Below are 23,549 nucleotides of genomic sequence, written 5' to 3'. Positions count from 1 at the left end.
GGGGGGGTCCACTTTATAAGTCTAGGACTGCCTGACCTCCTCCCTTCTCAGAGCTAGACGCCGTGCGCGACTCAAATCTGGATCATTCATTCATTTAATCCTTCCAACTCAAGGAAACTGTTTCACAAATGCAAAAGAGCTGAGAGGCTGAGGTTTGCCCAGGGCCACAGAGAGAAAGTGAAGGAAAACGCAGAGGGGGGCCTCAAAGCAACTAATGCGTCTGTGGGGGCTTCCTGCCCTGCCCCCCTCCCGCCTCGCCTCTGAAGGCCCGCCCCGCCCCCTCCCGGCCCCGCGGGCCCCTTTAACCGGGCGGCGGAAGGGGAGGCCGGGGGCGGGCGGGCAGCGCCCAATGGGCTGCGCGGAGCGTCACTTCCCGGCGGCGGGAGGCGAGCGGCGGGTGTCGGGGGCGGTGGGCGGCCGGCGGGGGCGGGGCGGCCGGAGGAGGTGTTGGCAGCGGGCTGGGACCCACGCGGCGCCGCAGCCTACCTGGCCTGCAGCGCTTCCACCCCCGGCGGCGGCGGCACGATGCCCTTTGACTTCAGGAGGTGAGTGTGGCGACCGCGGACCCAGGGGTTGCCCGGGCACGCCGCGGACTCCTCTTGCCCGGCACGCAAAAGGGGACCCCAGCCCTGTGCATGCCTCCTGCAGGCCCTCGGGGACACGGGGCGGGCCCCCTGCTGCACACAAAGCCAGCCGGAACTTCGGAGGGCCCCCTCGTGCAGCTGGAGGCAAAGCCGCCCTCCTCCCGGCCGCCCCACCTCTTCCCTCCACCGAACCCCCTCCCCAGCCAGCCCCAACACCACGCAGACCCGCATCTCCTGCCCCCAGTCTGGGAAGCAGATGAACTCACTCCCCCAGCGGGGAGCAAACGAGCCATCCCCCCTCCTGCCATCTATGGAGCCTCATTTCGTGGATCCCACCCCTGCTGACAGGTGCGCCCGGGGCACCTCCGAGGAGCCCCCAGGGATCCTCAGGGGTCCGCAGCCCCGGTACAGCCTGGCAGCAGCTGGAGGGTTTTAGGTTTCCATAGGCTGAGGCTGCCCCAGCCTAGGCAGAACAGGAGGCCTCTGCCAGTCCTGGTCCTGTCCGCCGGGTATGGGGGCACTATGGGAAGGGGAGGAGGCCAGGAGCCATGGGCAGGGCTCCCCAGAGGGGCCAGCCTGGTCTGGCCTTGGCTTTCTGCAGACACTACAATGCATCCTTTGTGGGGTCCAACTGCCTCATGGTCCACGTTGGGCTGGGCTAGGCCTTCTGAAAGCCTGCCTGGGAAGGGGTCTCCGCCAGACTCTCCTTTGAGGTCTGGAGCCCCAGGGGATGCCCTGGCCTGAGGCAGCCACGCTGTGGGGGTCTGGCCAGGAAAATAGCAGGGCTTCAGTGTGGGGAAGAGCTGGATTAGAATCCTGGCTCTGTTCCCTCCACTGAGCAGCTCGGTATATTCTAGAAGTTAGGGGCGAAAGCTCTAGGTTCAGACTTCCCCTCAGCTGTGTGAAGGGATGACTTGGGCAAGTATCTGAACCCTCTCAGTATCTCTAAAATTCACTGTCTGCAGGTTGGAGCTGAAATAAGGCCCTCACCTGTGAGGACTGGGTGCATGAGAAGCCTTGAATTCAGAGCCTTGTAGGGTTTAGAGCTTAGAAGTAGGACGTCAGTAGATGAGGAGCTTCTCCATGAGGCCATTTCTTCATCCACAAATAGGGATTCTATTGCTCCTCACCTGCCCCTTCCCTCCGTACAGGTGAGAGTGAAATCAGGCTAAAGGGACAGCCTTCCCAGGAAGAAAAGCCTGGCAGTGACCCCCAGGCACTGGCTCATGTGGTACTCCGGCCTTTTCTTGGGTACCAATGTCATTTGGCAAACATTTGCCGGCTTCCTGCCCCTTCCATGAAGCCCAGAGGCCAGCACCAGGATCTCAGACAAATGCTTGCAGATCCAGGGCAGTTCCCGAGAAGGAGAGCCCCTCTGATGGAATGAGGGGCAGTCCTCACAGGGATAGTTAGCGTCGGGCCCTGAGAGCTGTGTTTGGCACGTGGGTTCCTGGTTCCACAAAGTCTCCCCTTGCCCAGACTGATAATAAAGATTCCCGACCTCCCCACCCCATCCCCTTGTGATTTAGTAGGTTCCAGTGATTTTGACTTTGTTGGGGAAACCACCTCTTTGGGTCATTCAGTCCTACCACTCTGCACCTCACCCCTTAAGAGGAGGAAGTTGAGGCTCCGGGCTGAGGGTCTTGCCCTGGACCTCAAGGGAGCGAGACTGATAGTGGGCCTTCTGGCCTGGGGGCCCTTGAGTTGGAGGTTTGGAGTGCCCTGGCGCCATGGGGGCCCCAGCTTAGTGAGGTATTGTTTTAATACATTTTCTTGAGGGCTTGGGCTTCCCCACTTCGCATTTGTGCTTTGAAGGATGAGCCGTTTGTGCCTAGTAACTCACACTTTTTAAGATCTGTTAACTCCAGGGCTCGGTTTCTAAGGAAGGTTCCACCATCCCACACACCTTCTTCCTCTTCAGCGTTCATTCATCAGATGTTTACCGTGTGCAGCCCTCTGCCACGTGGCCCACAGTACAGAGCTGGGGATGTGTAGCCCTGCCCTCTCGGCACTGGAGAGCAGGGAGGAGGGCATGTACCCCTGTACGGCCACTGCAGACTTGAAGTCTCTTCCCTTGCCACCTGCGAGGGGGAGTTTTAATCTTCATTTGAAATCAAGGGAATAGGAGGCTGCCAAGTAGAAGCCGTTTGCCCAGGGTCATGTACTGGTGAGCTGGTGGACTGGGATTTGAACTCAGGGCTGTTAGCTCCAAAGCCTTAGCTCTGGGAGAAAAGGGAGTGCTTGGAGGGTCCCACAACCCTGTCAGATCTCTTAAGAACTGTGGGGGAAGGGAGAGGGGCATACTGTGATGGGACCCCCTCTCCCAGTTGGGAGGCCTGGAAGAAAACCAGGCTTCCTGCGTGTTTTGCTCGCCTTAAAACTAACCGGAATCAGGAGGAGGTGTGTGTGTGTGGGTGGACAGCAATCTCTTGCCCTCTTGCCCTTTCTCATCAATACTCCTTTTTTTTCTTAGTGCCTACGGGACCTTGTGCAGCTTACCTTCTGTGCGTTCTCCTGTCTGTGAAATGGGCATGAGAACAGTACCCATTGTTGAGAGGATTAAACAAGTCAATGTGTGTAAAGCATTTAGACACAGTAAACACCCAATAAATTTTGGCCACTATTTTCATTATTTGTGTTATTTCATGTGAGCCCCTATATTTCCTAACACTATGTAATTCATTTAATTATTATGCTTATTCTCTTTCTCCCTTCCATTAAAACATGAGCTCCCTAGGGCAAAGGTTTTTTTTTTTTTTTTAAAGATTTTATGTATTTATTCGACAGAGATAGAGACAGCCAGCGAGAGAGGGAACACAGCAGGGGGAGTGGGAGAGGAAGAAGCAGGCTCCCAGCAGAGGAGCCCGACGTGGGGCTCGATCCCAGAACACTGGGGTCACGCCCTGAGCCGAAGGCAGACGGTTAACCGTTGTGCCACCCAGGCGCCCCAGGGCAAAGGTTTTTTTATCTGTTTTATTCTCTGGGGTAACTCAGGTGCCTAGAACCGTACCTAAGCCAAACTCGCTCTTGGAAATGCCTCTCAGGGTCTGTCAAGGAAGCCAAAGGCATGGTGTGATCTGATATGCCAACTCTTCTTTACTGGGCAGATTTTCAGCTGTTGGTGGAGAATTTTCCCCGTTCCTTCCTTGAATTTGCTCTAAGCTGTTTTTGGGGGTTGGTGGAGGCAGGATCCGGGACTGCAAAGATTACTTGTGTTTGCTTTGCTCCTGTTGAATTGTTTCATTAATCGCTGGCCAGTTGCTGTTGTGGAACTGGCCTTGTGACCCAGATCCGTGGGTGTTGGCTCTGATGGTACCCAGTTCCGCCGGCTGGCAGGGGTCAACAGCACCTACCTCCCACTCAATCTGGGGTGGGGGTGGGGGACAGTTCCTGCAGCCCCGGCCCAAAGGAGCCTGAGCGTAGCTTTCAGAGGGGCAGAGATGGCTCGCTTTCCCTCAGTGGAGTTCCCCGAGTTGAACCCCTAAGCCCTGGGTTTGCTGCTGCCCTGTCACTGACCAGCCAAGCCATGGGACAGTTAGTTTACCTCCCCAGAGCCTCGGGTTCTTCCTTTTAAAGACAAGTGGTGACCTTCACTGCCTCACCTGGTAGGGTAGATGTAGGGGCAAGAGACATATCCCTCCCTGCAGGGTGGGGCCCGCTCTGTAATTTGTGGGGCCCAGTGAAAATGCAGAACCCCGTGTTGGAAAAGTATTGCAGATTTCAGGACAGTGACAGCAGAGCATTAAAATAAGCATGGACACCCCCCCCTCCCGTTGGAGCAGGGGATCCTACCTGACTGTGTAGGTCGCACGCCCATGGTGCTGGCCCTGTGGCAGTGCCTTGGTTCAGCCTCCCTTGCTTCTCACCCTGGCCTTCCTCCAGGAGACCCCAGACCTTCTTGAGAGAACCCTGAGTGAGCTTTCCAAAGTTGACCTGTTTTTTGGTTTTGTTTTTTTTTTTTCTCTTAGTGAGCTTTCCACAGTTACCCTGATTTTCTCATGTCCTGGTTTCAACCTTCAAACAGGGTCCATTGCTCTGAGGATCAAGTATGAATTCCTCAGCTCCTCATGGGGCTTTGTCTGAGGGGGGGCCCTCAGACCCGGATCCCCCCGAACCCCCCAGCACTCCCTGTGCCAAGCTAAGCCCCAGCCACCACAGGGGGCTCTGAGCACATAGTTAACACTCGGCAGTTAGCCAGCAGGAGTATCTGTATTTCTACCCTGCCTTATTCCAGAAAGAACTTGGGGAAGCTGACAGAAACACATACTTACGGCAATTATTTTTAAGGATTTATTTATTTATTTGAGAGAGAGAGGGAGAGAAAGAGCAAGAGTGTATGGGGGGAGGGGCGGAGGGAGAAGGAGAGAGACACTGAAGCAGGCTCCACGCGGAGCGCAGAGCCTGATGTGGGGCTCGATCCCATGACCCTGAGATCACGATCTGAGCTAAAACCCAGAGTTGGATGCTTAACTGACTGTGCCACCCAGGCACCCCTACTTTATAACAATTTTTAAAAAACATAAATGGGCTTAAATATGAGGGCAAAAGGGAAACGAAGATTCGACCAGAGGACAAATGATGTGAAGGTGAAGCCAGTATTTTGTGTTTATTGAGCACTTACTAGTGCCTGACAGTGTCGTCACCTCATTTAATCCCACAGTACCCCTACAACGCAGACAGTGTCGTCGTCCCACTTCACAGATAAGCCAGTTGAGGTGCAGCAGAGTTGAGGAACAGTGTGGGTCAGCAGAAGGTGCTGGGTGGAAATGCTGCCATCTGGCCCCAGAGCCCCACTTGTCGGCTGTCGGCTCATCTCAAAAGCTCTTCCCCTTCCATTCACCGAGTTCAGAGAGAATGGAAGTCTCCTCTGGTTAGATTCATTGGCTTTCTCATCTCTGTTTCTTTCCCTGTAGTGCTCGTTAAGAAGCTTAAAGCCATCCGCTTTTTTTCTTTCCTCTTCCTTTTCCTCTCCTTTCCTTCCTTTTTTAAAACCAGCCTCGTTTGGCCTGACACTTGATTCAGAAGTTGTCTTTAAAGACGTCCACTAGCAGTCTCACACTAACTTAGAACGCCTCACTCTGGAGGGTCCAGGTTTTCCCCAATTGGCCACTGGGGCTTTAAAGCCTAGAACATGTGTTTACCGGCTCATGTGGACATGGAACAAGATGGAAATCTCTCCTCTCAAGGCAGTTTGGATTCCTGACCGTGATACCTAATATCTTGAGACTGGGCTTTGGCCAGCTGTGGCCTTGTCCGGTGCCATTTCCCATCTGGTCATCCTTTCATGTTTTATTTTGGAGTTGCTGCTGGGAGGTTTTCTTCAGGCATTAGAGGGGCAGGCAGGGTGTGAGGAGGGGAGCGGGGGGAGGCTCCCCCACCACGTCTACGTCAGTGACCCTCAACACTGGCTGTGCGTTAGAATCACTGGAGGAGCTTTAAAAAGTTCCCCAACTCAGGCTACACTCCAGACCCAATAATCAGGCTCTGAGGATGGGGGGTCAGGTATTAGTGTTTTTTTTAAAGGCCCTCACAAGACTCCAGTGCACGACAAAGACCGAGAAGATTGCTCAAAATCGGGAGAATCCATAGGAAGCAGGGCCGAGAGATCTAGGGCAGCCAGGTGGGGGAGCAGGTACTTGGAGGGTAGGCTGGGAGTGGAGTCTGGTCCCACCTGTCACTCCTGCGTGACCTTCTGCAAGCCACTTCCCTACTCTGGGACTGTTCCTCACTGGGCAAGTGGTCGATAAGTGGTCTTGCCTTTCCATTGATGTCCTTGCTCTTCAGAGTCCCTGGGAAATGCAGAATCTCAGTGCCCACCCCGAATCTGAATGTGGTTTAATAAGCTCCCCAGGTGATTTGGATGTGTGATAAGGTTGCCAAAGCCCTGCTCTGTATGACTGATTTGACTCAGCATCTCTCAGTTTGTGCTGCATACAGTGTCCCCCGCTTGGAGATTCAGAACTTGTGTGTACCTTTCTAAAGGCACTGAGAAGTCCTGCATGAGAGGAAGCCGAGTCACTTGGTTCAGCCCAGGTTTGCCAGACTGATTGTCGAAGCCACCCTGTTGCTCACAAGGCGCCCAGTACCATTTCTCAGAATACGGTGTGGGAAACAGCGCTAAGTGATCCTTTAAGGAACTAGTGATTAGCCTAATTGTCTGTTGTCAACTTTACCATTCAGGTCTGTTAACTTAATTACATTGGTTATATATGCAGGAAAAGTATAGGACAGGGAAAAAAAAAAAACCCACCCTCTAACACTAGATGTATTTGTTTTTAAAAGTCTTGGCCCTTGGGAGAGGCCGGAGAAACTCAGGGTTCCCTGCTCCTGACGAGACGTAGGGCCTACGGAGGTGCTTTACATATCTACTCAGCCTGAGTGGGGAGTGGGCATTATTGTTCCTGTTTTACATCCAGGGAGAGCGACCTCGGAGATGATGGATCGCACAGCTGGTGCTTCAAGGGGCCCTGGGGACTCGTGTACACCTACCAGTGGAATCTTCCCCTTGCAACCCCTTCCTCCTGTAACCCACTGGGCAGCACAGCTGAACAGGAGGCAAGATCCCTTTGAAATGGATTAAATGTTCTGTTTCTCCAAAAGGTGGAAACCCTATTGGAGATGAGAAGCCTGGCTGTTATGAAACCAAAGTACAGTGACGGGTCCCTGAGACATTGGGTGCTGATGTTGTGGCAGGAGCCCCTCCATGGCGTTCGCTTGTCTTTCTTGCCTTCCAGTCCAGGGCTGGAACGTCTTTGGAGGAGGAAGGGAGGCAGTACTCATCTTACTAGTAGTGCCTGACAGTTCCTCGGCTTGTGATGGGTGGAGTGCTGTGCTGGGCATGTCTTTGGATTGAAAAGTCACCCTGACCCCACAAGATAGACACAATTATTAGTAATTTCTTTTCTTTAGTTTCTTTTTTAAATCATACAGTACATTGACTTTTGGTATACTCCTCTATGAAATTCAAGACATTCTCTCGTAGAACCACCCCTGCCCCCATGTAGATATGGGACAGTCTGTCACTGTAGGAAACTCTCATGCTATCACTGTATGGGTCGCACTGCTAATTCAGTTCTTTAAAAATTGTGGTAAGGACGCTTAAGAGGAGATCTACCCTCTTCACACATTTTTAAGCATGCAGTAGTGTTAACTATAGGTTGTACGGCAGACCTCTAGAACTTACTCATCTTGTATTGACCAGAACTTTATACCTCTGGAAGGGCAGCTTTCCCCAGCCCTGGCACCCACCATTCTAGTCTCTATTTCTACAAGTTTAATTGTGTCAGATACATCACGTAAGTGGATATCATGTAGTTATTTGTCCTTCTGTGGCTGGCCTGTTTCACTTAGCATAACACCCTCAAGGTTCATCCATCTTGTTACTTGTGGCAGAATTTTCTTTTTTAAGGCTGAATAATACTCCACTCTTTGCCTGTACCACATTTTCTTTTTTTCTTTTAAAGATTTTATTTATTTATTCGACAGAGATAGAGACAGCCAGCGAGAGAGGGAACACAAGCAGGGGGAGTGGGAGAGGAAGAAGCAAGCTCCCAGTGGAGGAGCCTGATGTGGGGCTCGATCCCATAACGCCGGGATCATGTCCTGAGCCGAAGGCAGACGCTTAACCACTGTGCCACCCAGGCGCCCCATGCCTGTACCACATTTTCTTGTTCCGGTCATCTGTCCGTGGACGTTTAGGTTGTCTCCACATCTTGGCTATTGTGACCAGTGCTGCACTGAGCATGGGGGTGCAGATATCTCTTCAAGGTCCTGATTTCAGTTCTTTTGTACAAATACCCAGTCGCAGGATTGCTGGATCATAGGGTGTTCCCATTTTTAACCTTTGAGGAGCCTCCATACTGTTTCCCCGAGTGGCTGCACCAGTTTGCGGTGCCACCAGCAGTGCACGAGCCTTCCTCTTTCTCCACATCCTCGCCAACACTTTTGTCTGACAGCGGCGGTCCTAACAGGTGTGAGGTGCTATCTCATTGTGGTTTTGTTTTGCATTTCCCTGATGACCAGTGACGTTGAACAGCTTTTCGTGTACTTGTTGGCCATTTGTATATGTTCTTGGGAGAAATGTCTACATATAGCTCGGTGGTGAGAGAGTCAACGGTCGGTCACATACCCTGGAGCCCCCAGGGCCCAGGCAGGTACCTTGGTGGGTGATTTGGTGCGGGCTGTGGTCCATGCGAGCGCGACACTCCATCGGGAAGGGGCAGCTCCAGTGCTGCTCTGTTTTTTGTTACACCTCAGATTTCCCAATTTTTCAGGAAATGATGCAAATCTTCTAAATTGTGTGAAAATAGTTAGGAATCATTTCTGATTTTATTTTTGTTGAACATGATACTGGGCCAAACCAACGCCTTCCTGGGGCCGACAGTGGTCTGTGGCTGGCAGCAGGCCGCCCGTGTGTCACACAGACCAGTGTGACCAAGTGCTGGCTGGGTGGACAGGACTTGGGGCAGAGTCCCAGGACTGTTGGAGGTGGTCTAGTGGGCTTGGAGCCCGAGGCAGAGAAAGGAGGGATCTGTGGGCTTGGGCAGAGGCGGCCTTGGGGATTGGGGCTTCCCTCCTCTGGGTGGTGCTGGGACGGCTTGGCCAGCCCCACCCCGGGACCCAGCCTTCCTCTCCAGCTTAACTTGAGTGACACTCCCTTGCTTCAGACCCTTTAATACCTTCAGCCTCCAGGGTGTATCTTGAAGGTGACCTCCCAGGACTGTGTTGTGATAACAAGAGTGCCCGCCATTGTCCCCATTTAGCAAGTGCCTGGCTAAAAGCCTTCCTTGGATTCCCTCAGTTGATCCTCATATTGGGTAAGAGCTATTTATTTATTATTCCCGTTGGTCTGGTGAGGGTGCTGGGCAGAAAGAAGGGACAGGACTTGGCCGAGGCCTCACAGACTACGGGTAAGGCAGCTGAGACTTGAGGACTCACCTGTGATGCAGAGCTGACTTTTTTTTTTTTTTAAGATTTTATTTATTTATTTGACAAGGAGAGAGACGGCCAGCGAGAGAGGGAACACAAGCAGGGGGAGTGGGAGAGGAAGAAGCAGGCTCCCAGCGGAGGAGCCCGATGTGGGGCTCGATCCCAGAACGCTGGGATCACACCCTGAGCCGAAGGCAGACGCTTAACGACTAAGCCACCCAGGTGCCCCCAGAGCTGACTCTTAACCACACTCTTGTGCTGTGGAAGCAAGTTCTTTCGCCTTGGTGTGCCTGATGTTGCTTGCCATCCTTTTTTTTTTTTTTAATTCAATTAATTAACATAGAGTGTATTATTAGTTTCAGAGGTAGCGTTCAGTGAGTCGTCACTCTTATCGAACACCCAGTGCTCATTCCATCACGTGCCCTCCTTAATGCCTATCACCCAGTTACCCCATGCCCCCACCCACCTCCTCTCCAGCAACCCTCAGTTTGTTTCCTATGATTAAGAGTCTCTTATGGTTTGTCTTGCTCTCTGGTTTCATCTTGTTTTATTTTCCCCCCCTTGCCCTACGCTTCTCTGTTCTGTTTCTTAAATTCCACATATGAGTGAAATCATATGATAATTGTCTTTCTCTGATTGACTTATTTTGCTTAGCATAATACCCTCTAGTTCCACCCACGTCGTTGCAAATGGCAAGACTGCATTTGTTTGATGGCTGAGTAGTACTCCAGTGTATACGTACACCACATCTCCTTTATCCAGTCACCTGTCGATGGACATCTGGGCTCTTTCCATAGTTTGGGTGTTGTGGACGTTGCTGCTATAAACATTGGGGTGTAGGTGCCCCTTTGGATCACTACATTTGTATCTTTGGGGTAAATACCCAGTAGTGCAATTCCTGGGTCATAGCGTAGCTTTATTTTCAACTTTTTGAGGAACCTCCATACTGTTTTCCAGGGTGGTTGCACCAGCTTACATTCCCACCAGCAGCGTAAGAGGGTTCTCCTTTCTCCAAATCCTCGCCAACATCTGTTCTTCCCTGACTTGTTAATTTTAGCCATTCTGACTGGTGTGAGGTGGTATCTCATTGTGGTTTTGATTTGTATTTCCCTGATGCCGAGGGATGTGGAGCATTTTTTCATGTGTCTGTTGGCCATTTGCATGTCTTCTTTGGAGAAATGTCTGTTCATGTCTTCTGCCCATTACTGGATGGGATTATTTGTCTTTTGGGTGTTGAGTTTGATAAGTTCTTTATAGATTTTGGATACTAGCCCTTTATCTGATATGTCATTTGCAAATATCTTCTCCCGTTCTCTTGATTGTCTTTTGGTTTTGTTGACTGTTACCTCTGCTATGCAAAAGCTTTTTATCTTGAGGAAGTCCCAATAGTTCATTTTTGCTGTTGTTTCCGTTGCCTTTGGAGACGTGTCTAGCCAGAAGTTGCTGCAGCCGTTGTTACCTGCCATCTAGTTCGTTGTGTTTACAGTTTGTTTCTCTGGAAGCCTTGGAAGGATTCTGGGTCACTGTAGAGGAGGCCAAGGCTGGGTGATCATTTCCTGTTGCCATACACATCTGTGGGCAGATTACCACCAGCGAGCCCCTGCTGGGGAGCCACGCAGAGGGGTGCAACCCTTCCAGTGGGGAGCAGGTGGGCTGGTCTCTGGAGCCCCCATCAGCAGGCAGGAGTGGGCTGCCGTGATGGAGCCAGTTGTTCATCGAACATATTTATTGGGGCCCTACTGTGTGCCAGGCTCAGTTCTAGAAGCTGGGGATATATGGTACTGGGACAAACAGAAATCCTCCCCTCCCCAACCCCCAAACTCATGAGACTTGTTTTCGTTCTGGCATTTGCTTCTCTTTCTCTCTCGCTCTTTTTAATTAAATACACTTTTTATTTTGGCATAATTTAGATTTACAGAGAAGTTGTAAAGATAGTACAGTTACCCCATCTGGCCTTCCCCATGGTTCACACCAAGGATTACCACATCTGTCACAGCTAAAAAATTGATATTGGTACGTTAGTATTAACTAAAATCCAGACTTTATTTGGATTTCACCTGTTTTCCACTCATGTCCTTTTACTGCTGCAGGATTCAATCCAAGATCCTACATTGCATCCAGCGGTCATATGTCCCCAGTTCCCTGTGGTTGGGGACAGTTCCTCAGTCCTTCTTGTTTTTCATGACCTTGGCAGGCTTGAGGAGCTCTGTCCAGGTGTCCTCAAGAATGGCCCCCAGTCTGGATTAGCCTGATGTTTTCTCATGATTAGACTGGAGTGTGAGTGGAGTGCCTTTCTCAGTGCGTCCTATCCAGGGTACCACGTGGTGTCCCTGGTGGCGTTCACCTTCAGCTGGCTCAGGCAGCATGGCCCGGCTGCCCCCGTATTGCCCCTCTTGATCAGCTGTCTTTTTCCCCACCTTGCTCACTGTGGAGCTGTCCTCCTGTAAGGAAGGGCACTGCACTGGGAACCCCCTAGCTCGGTGGAGGGAGTAGAGCTATCATCACGGCTTGGAGTGGTTGGACATTACCATCCACACTCTTTCCATTATACCCCGGGCTGAGAACAAGGCCTGTAGGAGAGCGAGGCCTGTAAGAGAAACCTTGAAACAACTGGGAGTATTTCATCCAGTGCAGAGAGGTGTTTCAAAGATTTGTCCCACAGTCCTTTAGGCCCCCTACAGTAGACAGGGTGGGGGGCCTGTCCTGAGCCCATTCCTGTGGATCCAGGTGGTGGCTCTTGGCTTGGATGAGACAGCATCTCCCTATTTGTTGCCACCAGCTGAAATCTCACCCACCATCTTCAGCCAGCCTTAAGCACCACCTCCTTCACGAAGCCCTTCCCGTTCTTCCTGAGTGGCGATGCCCCCCCTGACTGTGCCAGCCCCTCCCCTCTCCATCTGTCTCTGTGCTCCGTGCCTCCCTTGCTTCCTTCCTGTCTGGCTGCAGGGACTCCAGGCTGTGGCCGTGTCTCCCGTGTGCTCCCTCCTGCAGGACCCAGCCCGGGGGCTGGCATCTAGGGCCTGGCGGTCCCTGGGTGATGAGCTCAGCGGAGGCGCATGGCACTGCGGTAGAGGAAGGGCCTTGTCCATTTCCAGCAGTCCTGGCTTCAAGTTTCAGCTGCATTGCTTCCCAGACGTTTGACTTTGGCCAAGATGCTTCACACCTCTGAGCCTCGTTTGCCTCCTTGCAAGACAAGCCAAAGGATTAGTAGCGCCGGGCTCCCGGGATTGTCATGAAGGCTAATGGAGCTTGTCTCTGTAAAGCCCTTCAGACTGCCTGGCATCTGTTCGGTGCTCAGTAATTATTTGTTATGGAAAAAAAGGAAATCCAGACTGTCACAGAAGAGTTCCAGGTTGGCAGGAAGTTGGACTAGACATGCCTCCTTTATATTAGCCCAAGTCAGCGAATTGCCATAAACAACCTGAAAATCATAGTGATGGAATGCAGCAGAAATTCATTTCTAACTCATGTGAAGTCCTGGGGTGGCTGGAGATGCTCTGCCCCTCCCAAGTACCCGGAGACCCAGGTTCCTTCCATCTTGTGGCTCTGTCCTCCCTGAGGGTGTGTTGGGTCTTCTCCCAGGCCTGGCAGTGGGGAGAGAAGGGGAGGATGTGGAGGGCTGGGTGGGAAGTGTGGATACGGCACCATCACTTCCGTCCTGACTCGGGGACCCTATCCCACCCAGCTGTGGGAGCGGCCAGCAGATCCAGGCAGGCGAGTGCCCGGAGGAAGAGAGCAGGAGGGGCGTAGATGTGCCTGTCGCTGGCAGAGACGGTAACTCTGCTCCGTACTTTTCAGCCTTCCACCATTCTGGCACCAGCTGGGGGCATATTCCTAAGCAACGTATATTATTAGTCATTTTTCTTTAAAGTATTCAGTTTTTTTTCCACCATATTTTTATTTATAAAAGGTAGCTTTATAACATCTTTGAAAATGGTGAAGCGGTATCACCTGCCAGAAATAGATACCAATAATTGCAGGGTTGTTCCATCCTAGCTAGCTGGTGCCTGCCAAAGCTGTTGAGTGGTGGGGGTGGTTATTGGCCAGTGCAGGAAGGATGAGAGGTCGACCACGGAGTAGCACTGCCTGAGACTTCCTTGATGTTCTCAGCATGTTCAAGTGAGAACTCAGCGGGGATTAACCACACTGTGCAGCCTAACGCCATTTAACCACCAGCTCCGCATATTACCTGAAATCACCCTGGGTCACACCAGTGGCCCAGGTGCCACACTTTGGGAAATTTTGCCTTCGGGGACAACTCGCACACAATATGTACACATCCAAAACTTGGTGCCGGGAGAGGTGGATAAGAGTCACCACTTTACCTCGTAGCACTTAGCACTTTACAGTTTGCACCTTGATCTGTGAGGGAGGAATTAAGAGTGTCACTTGGCTAATGGGGAAACTGAGGCCCAGGGTAGGACGTGACCCTCTCCACTCACCTCCCAGCCCCCCCGACCCCCACTCGGAGGGCCACACAACAGACTTGAGCACCCCTTCCTTCCACTGTCCCTGGCTGCTGTCTTTGGTTGGGGAAGGCTTCCTCCTGTAGGTGCGACTACACGGGGCCAGGAGCCTGTGTATTCAGGCTGCTCTCCAAGCTCTCTGTCCCTGGCACCCATCGCCTGCCTGGTGCATGTGGCTGTGTTTGCAGAGGAATGCCAGCCTCCCAGGCCTGCTTCAAGGAGCCAGGAAATCAGAAGGCAGCCCTGGGCCTGTTTGGGAACTTGTCACCCATTCACTGGCCCATTGGGTGACATCAATTTCTCCGGTGACAGCATTGGTTGGTGCTGGCACCTGGGGGATTGCTTAGCTGCATGCTGTTGAAGAGAGGGCTCCCCTTGTGCCCTGTCATGCCTTTTTGACGTTGTTTTGTCATCTGGGCTGGGCGGAGTCCTCCAGTGATCTGTTCACGGATTCGAGGTGTCAGCTTCCTCTCCTAATTCTCCTCCGAGGTCCCACCTCCTCGGTTATAACAGCATCAAGCCCCGCCCGCTGAAAACAGGCAGTGCCCAGGACTGCCAGCCACCTGGCCCAGAGGTATTGTTATTTCCATAGCGGAGGTGAGGAGGTGGAGGCCCTGGGAAGTGGGGTTCGTTTGTTCATTCACTCATTCATTCATTCATTCATTCATCCATTCATTTAAAGATTTATTGGGGGAGGATTCCAGGGAAAACAAGACTGACTTTGTCTTTACCTTCATGATGCTTCCAGGCTAGTGGGGGATAAATATGGGCTGACAGGAATGAACAAACGATGGCAGAAAAGGTTATTTTTCATTGTGGTGAGTACTGAGAAAGCAGGAAAAGTAGATGCGGTGGTAAAGAGTTTGTAGCGGAGGAAGTAACTGGAGTAGCATGGCCATCTGGTACTCTTCCTCCAAAAAGATCCTCCCAGACCGCCTCTTCAGTCTGATTTGGGTCGCCCCCACCCCCTCCCTGGCTGAACCTTTTTATCATACCTGGGCACAGCCTTCAGATCACTCAGCACAGTTGCGGTGATCTGTGTGTGCCCTTTGTCATTGAATATTCTGTGTCGATGGAGTCGAAGCTCTTGAGAGCAGGGACCAAATCTATTTGCCCGTCACCAGGTCCTGGTGCTGAGGCCAGGGTCGGCATACAGCAGGTGCTCAGAAAATATTTATCAAAGGAAGGAAGGAGAGAGGCAGGGAGGAAGGGGCCAGTCCAGCTAGAGTTGGATCCCAAGCCTGGGGATGCGGGACCCATGCTCTCCCCACCTCACACCTTCCACGAAGCAGCTCAGAACCACCAACAAGCTGAGACTCCCTCCCACCCCCGCCCCAGCACCTGGCAGAGGGCTCCGACTCTACCAGGACTGGGTGCTTTGTTGCCATATCTCTGTGTTTGGAAATGTTTCTAGTTTTGTCCCAAAGATGTAAGTGCATCTGAAAGGATTTATTTCTCCAGCAGTGAGAATGGAAAATTTTTCCTACTGACTTTGTCCTGGGGAATTGGGAAATCAGACATTACTCAGGCTCTGCCCAAAGTGGGAATGGGCTGCTGGCTGCCTACCCTAATGGGACACCAGCGGGTACCCCTCCCCACCCACCATCCTCCCTGATTTGATTCTGGAGTCGGGAAGTTGGGAAGGAGAGGACACCCGACATGCCATGCTCACCCCAGCATAGGGGTTAGGCCTTATTGTCCCCATTTTGAACCAATAGGCTCAGAGCGGTTGGGGCTGGGCCCAAACTCACATAGCTAGCAAAGTAAGAACCAGCCCCTAAACTCAAGACTTTCTGATCTCCAGAAAGTGATGCCTTCTGTCAAATACCTGTCCTTGGAAGCTCAGCTTGCCCATTTTTCAGTTTCAGTGGAGCAATTCTGTTCAATCTAGAATGGGCAGGTTTCTCTCATCACCTGGGGCCTGTGTCCCACCCCACAGCTCTCTAGTCCAGGATGGGCCTAGCATTCTATATTTCCAGAGTGTCCTCAGTGATTCTTAGGGTCCGGTAGGCTGGGAAAAGCCTGAGGAAGTCTTTACCGTTATGATTCAAATATAATCCTAAGGCTGAGCACGAATCTGAATTAACTTAATTGACAACGATCATGAAAGTGTTCCGTGGGACTTGAGAGTATAGAAAGCCCTTAGAAGATGAAGTGTGGTCTGGGGATGATTGTTTTCTCTGTAGATGAGGACACGAGGTTTGGAGGGTTCATGCATCTGGAAAGGGACTGCAGGAGCACGACTTTTCCTGAACTCAAATCCCATCCTTGTTTAGTTTGCTATAGGAAACTTTTGCATCTTGTTTTGTGACTGCTAGTTAGGGGCTCAGATCCTTCCCAGTGTCAGAGCTGTGGGTTTGGACCCCTCCGTGTCTCCGGTACAAAGAACTAGACCTGACCTGTTCTGTGCAGTCAGATATTTCTGGAAGGAAGGAAGTGAGAAGTTGCAGGTGCGAGATGGTGGGGGGTGGGGGTGATAGTGGAAGTAAATGTTTATTGAGCGTCTCCTGGGCATTGGGCCTTGTGCAAATATGTCATCTTACGTCTCACAACGAAGCCATGCAGTGGGGGCTTCTACTTCCCCATTTTGCAGGTGGAGACAACTGAGTCGAGTGATTTGCCCCAGTGTTGGTGCATCTTAAGGTTCTGGGCTGATTAGAATCCATAAATAAGGGAGCTGGGAGGGCCTCGAGATGGATGGAGCCAGCCTCTTGTTTTTGGAGCTGAGGGGGATCCCGAGGTTCTGAGAGCTGAGGGGCTCTGCCCAAGTTCACCCCACAAGCCAGGTGGCAGGGGGCTGGTTTTGCTCTCACACCTGCCTGACTTNNAGTTTTGGTTGTCCAAGCTATGAAACTGGGTCCCGCTCAAAGCCAGGTGCTTTGTCAGAGCTGAGTTAAGCCTGAGTCAAAGGAGCTATGAGAGGGTTCACCCACCCGTCTCCACCCCGTCCTGGGTCAGGCCCCTGGCAGTGGGGCCATACTGGCACGTCACCCCACTTGGACTGCCGCCTGCCCCGCAGTCACTGGAGCACGACAAGTCAGCCACCCCGGACTCGGCGTGTTCTAGAGCTGCTGTCGCGTGCTGCACCTGGGACGGCTGGGCTTTGGGTCCTGGCGCATCCACGCGTGCCGGGTGTGTCCTTGGGGGGCTCACTTCACCTCTCTGAGCCTGCTTTCTGGTCTACAAATGGGGACATGGATCCTGACACCACCCCCCCCCAACCACCAGGGTTGCTGGTAGAGTTAAGGAGAGACTCTTGCACAGCTCCTGGCGCACAGGAGGTCCCAGTTCAGTGTTGTGGCCCCTGTACTTTCCTTCCCCTATTTATGAAACTTCCTGACAGGCTTGATCTGCTATCGCCGAGACTAAACTGGTAACACTAGGGGTCGAACTCTGCCCCCTCACAGATATTATTTCATCCTCACATTCTTTTAAACAAATTGAATTAAATGCCAGCACTTGCAAGTTAGGGGACTTCAGATAAAAATCGATTACCATTGCCTCTAGAAAAGTGGGGCTCCCTGGCCTCCCTGGCCAGGTGGCAGACGTACCTCTCATTAAGGAGTGGCCACATGCTCCCCCACTCCCTGTTGCCTGGTCCCCAGCTGTCTCCCCTTCATTTATGAGACCTGCATCCTAGTTCTTAACAGGCCAGCTTCTGGGCACAGGGGAATCTGGGAGGAAACAGGCTGCAGGTAGAAGCTGGGCTGGGCTGGGCAGAGCCCTGGGACCATAAGTGGGTGGGGAGTTGCATGGGCTGGGCAGGGAGGTGAGTCCGGTTAGGGGCTTCAGGCATCCTGCAAACCTCTCTGAAACGTGAAGACACTCTTGCAAAGCAGCCAAATTGATTTGACCTAATGGAGGTTAGGAGTCCAGATTCCTGTGAAAGACTGCCTGGGCTCACAGGTTCCACTTGCCAGCTCTGTGACTTCGGGCAAGTTACTAAACCTCTCTGTGCCTCATTTTCCTCATTTGCAAAATGAGAATAATAGGTTGTTCATATGCGTGCCCTGGCCCATGGTAAGCATTCTACATGTCAGTGGCTAATAACCCCATCCCCAAATAGGAAATTTGTCTAAGATCTTCCTTAAGAAATGGTCTGGAAAGGTTCCTGGAGAATCGGCCTGGGTCTGGAAATCCCAAACAGAGACTGGTATAATCGAGTCTATTTCTGCTAAAAGAAAATTGCCAAAGAATCGGGTGTAATTGTCGTCATTGCTGGAGGGGTGTGGTTTTGCATTTCTCATGCCTCCATTTTGAACCCAATGCTTAGAGATTCTATTAAAGGACACTCCATGGAGAAGGAGTAGAGTGGAGGAGAGTGAGGCCCAGAGGTAGATTTTCATTTTTCAAAATGCTGGTGCATTCTGCCCAGGTGCCCTGTGTCGGCAGGTTAGCCTGCAGGACCTGGTTTCTGCTGGCCAATGTTACCTACTACCGCATAGGGTCTTCCTGTGGGCCTCATGCCCACACTGGACACCAACGACCCGGGCAGGGAGATCTCCCTTGGAAGGAGTCAGTGGACTTTGGGATACACCAGAAACCAGGGTTAAGAGTTTGGTCTCTGAGTCTCCCACCAGGCTGCTCGTTCCTTGCTCTGCCTTGGTCGCTGCTGGGTCCCCTATGCCTAGGACAGTACTGGGCACGCTAAAAAAAAATGTGTCGGATAGTAAATGAACAGAATTCGAATCCCAGCTGTGTTTAAACAACAGCTCTGCTACTTGCAGGCTCTCTGATTTCCCAGCGCTTTACCGGCATCGTCAGTGGGGATAGTGCTGGGACCTTCTTCCTGGGGGACAGGAGCACTTCAATGACATAATGGTGGTAAGTTGCCCAGCGTGGCACCCTGCCGTTGGAAGGGCCCAGCACCTATGGCTGGGATTATTTTTGAGTTTGCATAGGTATTTGAAGCTTGATACAGATTACCACATCGGCCTCTGGTCCTGTGGGTGGCAGTGTTGGAATCTTTACGTGAGCATATTGGAGGCCCAGAGAGGGTGCGCGGGTTTGGCCAAGGCAGAGGAGCTCTGGGGAGAGCCACCCCTGTTTGTCAGAAAAGAGCCCGTGTGTACTTATATGTGTGTGTGAGTGTAGCATGCGTGTGAGTGTGTACGTATGTGAAAATGTGTTCACGTCTTTGCTGAAGGCCCGGGGGTGGCCATCGTTGCCTCAGCTGGTGTCACATGTCGGGCTCCCAGGTGTGGGGATGTGGGTTGTGGACTTGGCGTCCACCCTCTCACCTGGCTTAACTGGTTTGCCGTGAGCACTTGTTGCCTGGAAAGATATTGCATAGGAGCTATGATATGTACGAATGTCTAGCAAGTGAGCTGGACCCAGCAAGGTCAGTGACTTGTGAGTGGCTCCTGGGTCTGCTTCTTCCTCAGGGGAACCTTCTGCCAGGTACCTCTCCACTGGTTTTAGAACACATTCCAAACATTTCCCTCACTTGGTCCCCCATCGCAGCCCCGTGGGGAAGGAGTTGCCCATTTCACAGATGGGAAAATTGAGGCCCAGGGGATCACAGTCTGCCCGGCTGGCTAAGGGCAATTCGCTGGTTCAAATGCAGGTTCCCATGGCCCCACCTGGAGTTTGCGATGTGGGGCAGCAGGGCCCTGGCCTCTGTATTTTAAACACCCTCTCTGGTGCATTGTAATGATCAGGAGAGTGGACCCCCAAGCAGGAACTCCAGGTTTTTGCCCCGGCCCTGTTGTTTGCTCAGTCTGGCCAATCGTGGCACCTTTCTGGGATTGATTCAATTTCCTCAGCTGTGAGGTGGGGAGAGCAATGGTGAACTTCTAGTAATGTGAAAATTCTAGACGCAGTCATGTAGCACTCTTAGGGTCCAGTGAATACACATTTGTTGGTGTTATTCCATATGTGATTTGTTACAAAAGCAATTTAAGATACACAAGGGGCGCATGGGTGCTCAGTCGGTTGAGCGTCCGACTCTTGGTTTTGGTTCAGGTCCTGATCTCATGAGGTCATGAGATCCAGCCCCATGTTGTGCTCCACGCTCAACAAGAGTCTGCTTGGATATTCTCTCTCTCTAAAATAAGTGAATAGATCTTTAAAAAAAAAGGGGGGGGGGAGAAACGAAATGCAATCTGTGTGTATAATACATGGAGGTTACAGGTCACCCTACTCCCCCACCCCGTCCGCTGAGTAGTGTTCTCCGAACACTAGGAAGCACTGCTGGGCAGGGATGGGGATGCTGGTTTCCAGTGGGGACAGGAGAGGAAGCACACTCACCTGCCTGTGTACCTGGTCTGGATCCAGGGAACATGTCCCTTGACGGGCCCCCACGCCCCTCTGCTGGCAGTTTGGCTGGGCCAAAATTTCCACCCAGCACTTTGGAGATGGTGTCATTCCCCGCTAGCACCTTGTTCGCTGCTTTGCTCACTCATGCATGAACTGTCACCGTTGAGCCCCTGCTCTGTGCCACCCACGGTGCTGGAGCTGGGGTGTGAAGCCAGACGCCGCGGACGCGGTACCTACTCATGGAGCATCCGTTCCAATAGGGAAGATGGACAGTTACATGAGCAAGATTTTTCTGAGTGAGAACATCCAGAGAACTCTGGGGATTCTGATCGAACTTTTCGCAGGGCTGGAGGAGGGCCTCCCCACAGTGTCACCCCCGAGACCTTAGTGGTGAGCAGAACCAGGTGGATGCCAGGGCGAGGGGTCCAGTCCTGCCCAGAGGCAGGGGCAGGAGTGAAGTGTCAGCACACAGCGAACCGGAAAAGGCATCTGGGGCACGATGAGAATGTGCCCTTGACCCTCAGCGCAGTGAGGACGGGTTTGAGCAGGGGAGCCAAGTTCGATTTGTGGTGTGGGCTGTGCTGTAGAGACGGGCCAGGGTGCAGCCCAGCAGGGGCCAGGCGAGCCAGCTGCTGGCTCTTGTGGTGTTTAGTCTCTTCTGCCAAGAAGCTGCTTTGATTCATATTTTCCACATGGACTTGATGTTTGGAAAATGTTGACCTTCAACTAATCAAATGTCACTTATTATATTGTAAGTCACATCCTATTCAATTAAAAAAAAAAGACAATGGACCTGTGACTTCGTTCGCGGCCTGTTGGCAGGAGGCAGCTTGACGGTACTTGAGGCCAGAGAAAAGGCCTCAAGTTATCAGTGACCTCCCCCTGCCACCATGTCCCTGGGGGTGGGCCGTGTGTTGTTCCTGCGAGAGGCTGGCTGGACTGACAGTGAGGCTGGGTGAGCAGCCGGCTGGAGAAGCTCAGACAAGGCTGCAGTGCCAGCCCAGGCGGGTGGAATTGAGCGCCGCTCGCGGGAAGCAGAGTCCTGTTGGGAAGGTGGGGTCTGTTCACACAGGCTGGGGAGGCGTGGAGGCTACGTGGCTGATAGTGCTTGACCGGAAAGCAGCAGATGGCAGAACATGCCTAAGCAGGGTGTGAATTAGGGGGCTTCCTAGAGGAGGGACTCTTGAAGAGATGAGCTGGGGTCGATCCGTGAAGGGGAAGGGATGGCATTCTAGAGGGGCACTGCAGCCTGATGACAGATTGGGAGGCAGGGATAGTGGTGTCAGAAAGAGTGGGGGTAACAACAGTTTGTGGACCTGGCTCACGGTCCTGCCCATTTTCGCCTCAGGCAGTGGGGAGCCCTAGCAGGTTCTTGAGGAAAGGCAGTGTTTAGGACAAAGAAAGGGATCGAGTGAATGTAAGAACTCCCCAGGGCATGGAGGAAGGGGAACTGAAAGCCTGTTGGCCTGGGTTCGTATATTTCCCAGGGAGGGCGAGTGAGTGTTCTCCCTGATGGGATGCCTGCTCGTTATTCACACTCTCACGGAGGCCAACCTGAGACCGAATTCATACACATGAAATCCCTAAAGCACACTGCGGGCATACAGGCGGCCATGGAATTGGGGCCCCTGAAGACCCCACCGCAGGACATTCACAGTTGGGGAATTGAAAAGCTTTTTGGAAAATAGCACTGGGGCCCCAAGGCCACTCGTAGACGTGAGGAACATGTTGATATATTTGAAGTTCATCAGAATAATACAGGAAAGAGAAAACTCGTGATGTTTTAGGCATCTTAAACTAGGAATAACAGGGACTTCTTTCAGCTGCATGTCCTCATCTGCAAAACGGGCCCAGTGATAAGTGCCAGCTTCACGGGGCCATTCTGGGGATCACAGGGGCTAATGTGGGTGAGACGCTTGACACTGGACTTGGCTAGAGTAGTTCTCCGTTGATATGCCTGGAACAAGCCAATTCATTCTCGCTTACCATGCTGACTTGCTACCAGTGTAAGCATTTCTGTTCCAGCAGTTTCAGGGCGATGCTAATAAATGTGTCCCCCTTTCTTGCAGGGATGCCCTGCGTAAGAGACTTTTCCCCCTTTAGTCTAGAACTCACTGCCTGTGTGAACAGTCACTTCCCTGGCCCCACCCCCTCCCAGCTGCAGGACCTCAGGCGGGTCCTTCATCCCCCGGGGACTCAGTTTCCTCATCTGTAACAATGGGCTAATAATAGTGCTCCCCCTCAGCATTGTGTGAGGCAGAATGAGATCATGTACGTGAATTGTCAGCAGGCGCTCCTCCGTGGCCACCGGGTCACTGACCCCCTCCTCCTAGGGTCCTGTGTACCCCCAGGACCCAAGGCAGCCCACCCCTCTTACACATAACTCGGCTTCCTCCCCGTGTTCTTGTCTTCCATCTTCTATTAGAGTCCCTAGAGTAGGAATAATCAAATCTAGGTCTCCCCATCTGCTCTGGCTTTACTTCCCTTTTCATTTCCATCCCCCAAGGCGGTTTGTTTCACCGTTCATTTATTCATTCATTCACTCGTTTGCTTGCACATACTCATGCTGGTCATTGCACTCGGCACTTGGGGTCCAGTGATGAACAGGAGGGGTGTAGCCCCTGCCATCACGGAGTCTTTGGTTTCGACAATGAAATCAAACACCCAGTTACATTTGTAGTTCTCAACTGGTATGAGGACTGCATAGGAGAACGCAGAGGGCTCTAGGACCTGAGTCTTCTCGGGATCAAGGAAACGTCACTGCAGTGACTGAGTGGCTCTCTGACATGCTTAGGTTTGAGAGGGAGGGAGGCCCGGGCGGGTGAAGGGCACAGCCTGGAGGCAGGGAGGGCACTGTGGCTGGTGGAAGTAGGGCCAAGGAGTGCTGGGCTGGAGGTGTCAGCGGAGCCAGGCCCTGAGGGGCTCGTAGGGCATGGGTAGGAATCTGCCCTGTATCCTAAGAAGCCTTTGGCCTGGAAGGATTTTAAGATCTTGGTGAAAAGCTCACCCTGAACTGAAGGGGAGGAGCTGAGCAGGTGAGGTCTTTCTGCAGCGTTCAGGTGAGGGGGGCGGTGCTCCGTACAGTCACACACCCCGGGTCCTTCTTGAATCACGCACTGCAGGGGCCACTCAGCTGGGGTCCTCAAGGCCAGAATCGTTGTGTGGGTACGCAGGAAAGTCCCAGACACCGGGGTTGTGCGTCCCAGAAGCTGGGGGTAGGATGGAGGAGACTTTGAGGAATCACTGGCTACCATGTGTCCCCGAGGATTATAACGTAGGCCGCTCCCGATGAGCCCAGGGAAAGGCTGTTTAT

General features: G+C 52.4%; 1 protein-coding gene across 2 annotated transcripts in view; it reads left to right on the top strand.

The window, feature by feature from the left end:
• Positions 1 to 402: 402 nt before the first annotated feature.
• Positions 403 to 23,549, top strand: part of ERGIC1 (endoplasmic reticulum-golgi intermediate compartment 1) — a 102,391-nt gene continuing 79,244 nt past the window's right edge. Inside the window, exon 1 of one of the 2 annotated variants that reach the window (XM_040630286.1) lies at positions 403 to 545. In XM_040630286.1, the coding sequence (XP_040486220.1) occupies positions 526 to 545 (20 nt within the window). In that variant the 5' untranslated portion in view covers positions 403 to 525. Of the gene's footprint in view, positions 546 to 8,648; positions 8,738 to 23,549 lie in introns of those variants that run through there. The other variant, XM_008692373.2, reaches the window with a different exon arrangement.

Source organism: Ursus maritimus, unplaced genomic scaffold (assembly GCF_017311325.1).
Source record: "Ursus maritimus isolate PB19 unplaced genomic scaffold, ASM1731132v1 scaffold_15, whole genome shotgun sequence".
Lineage (NCBI taxonomy): Eukaryota > Metazoa > Chordata > Mammalia > Carnivora > Ursidae > Ursus > Ursus maritimus.
This window is presented reverse-complemented; position numbering and strand designations above follow the sequence as displayed.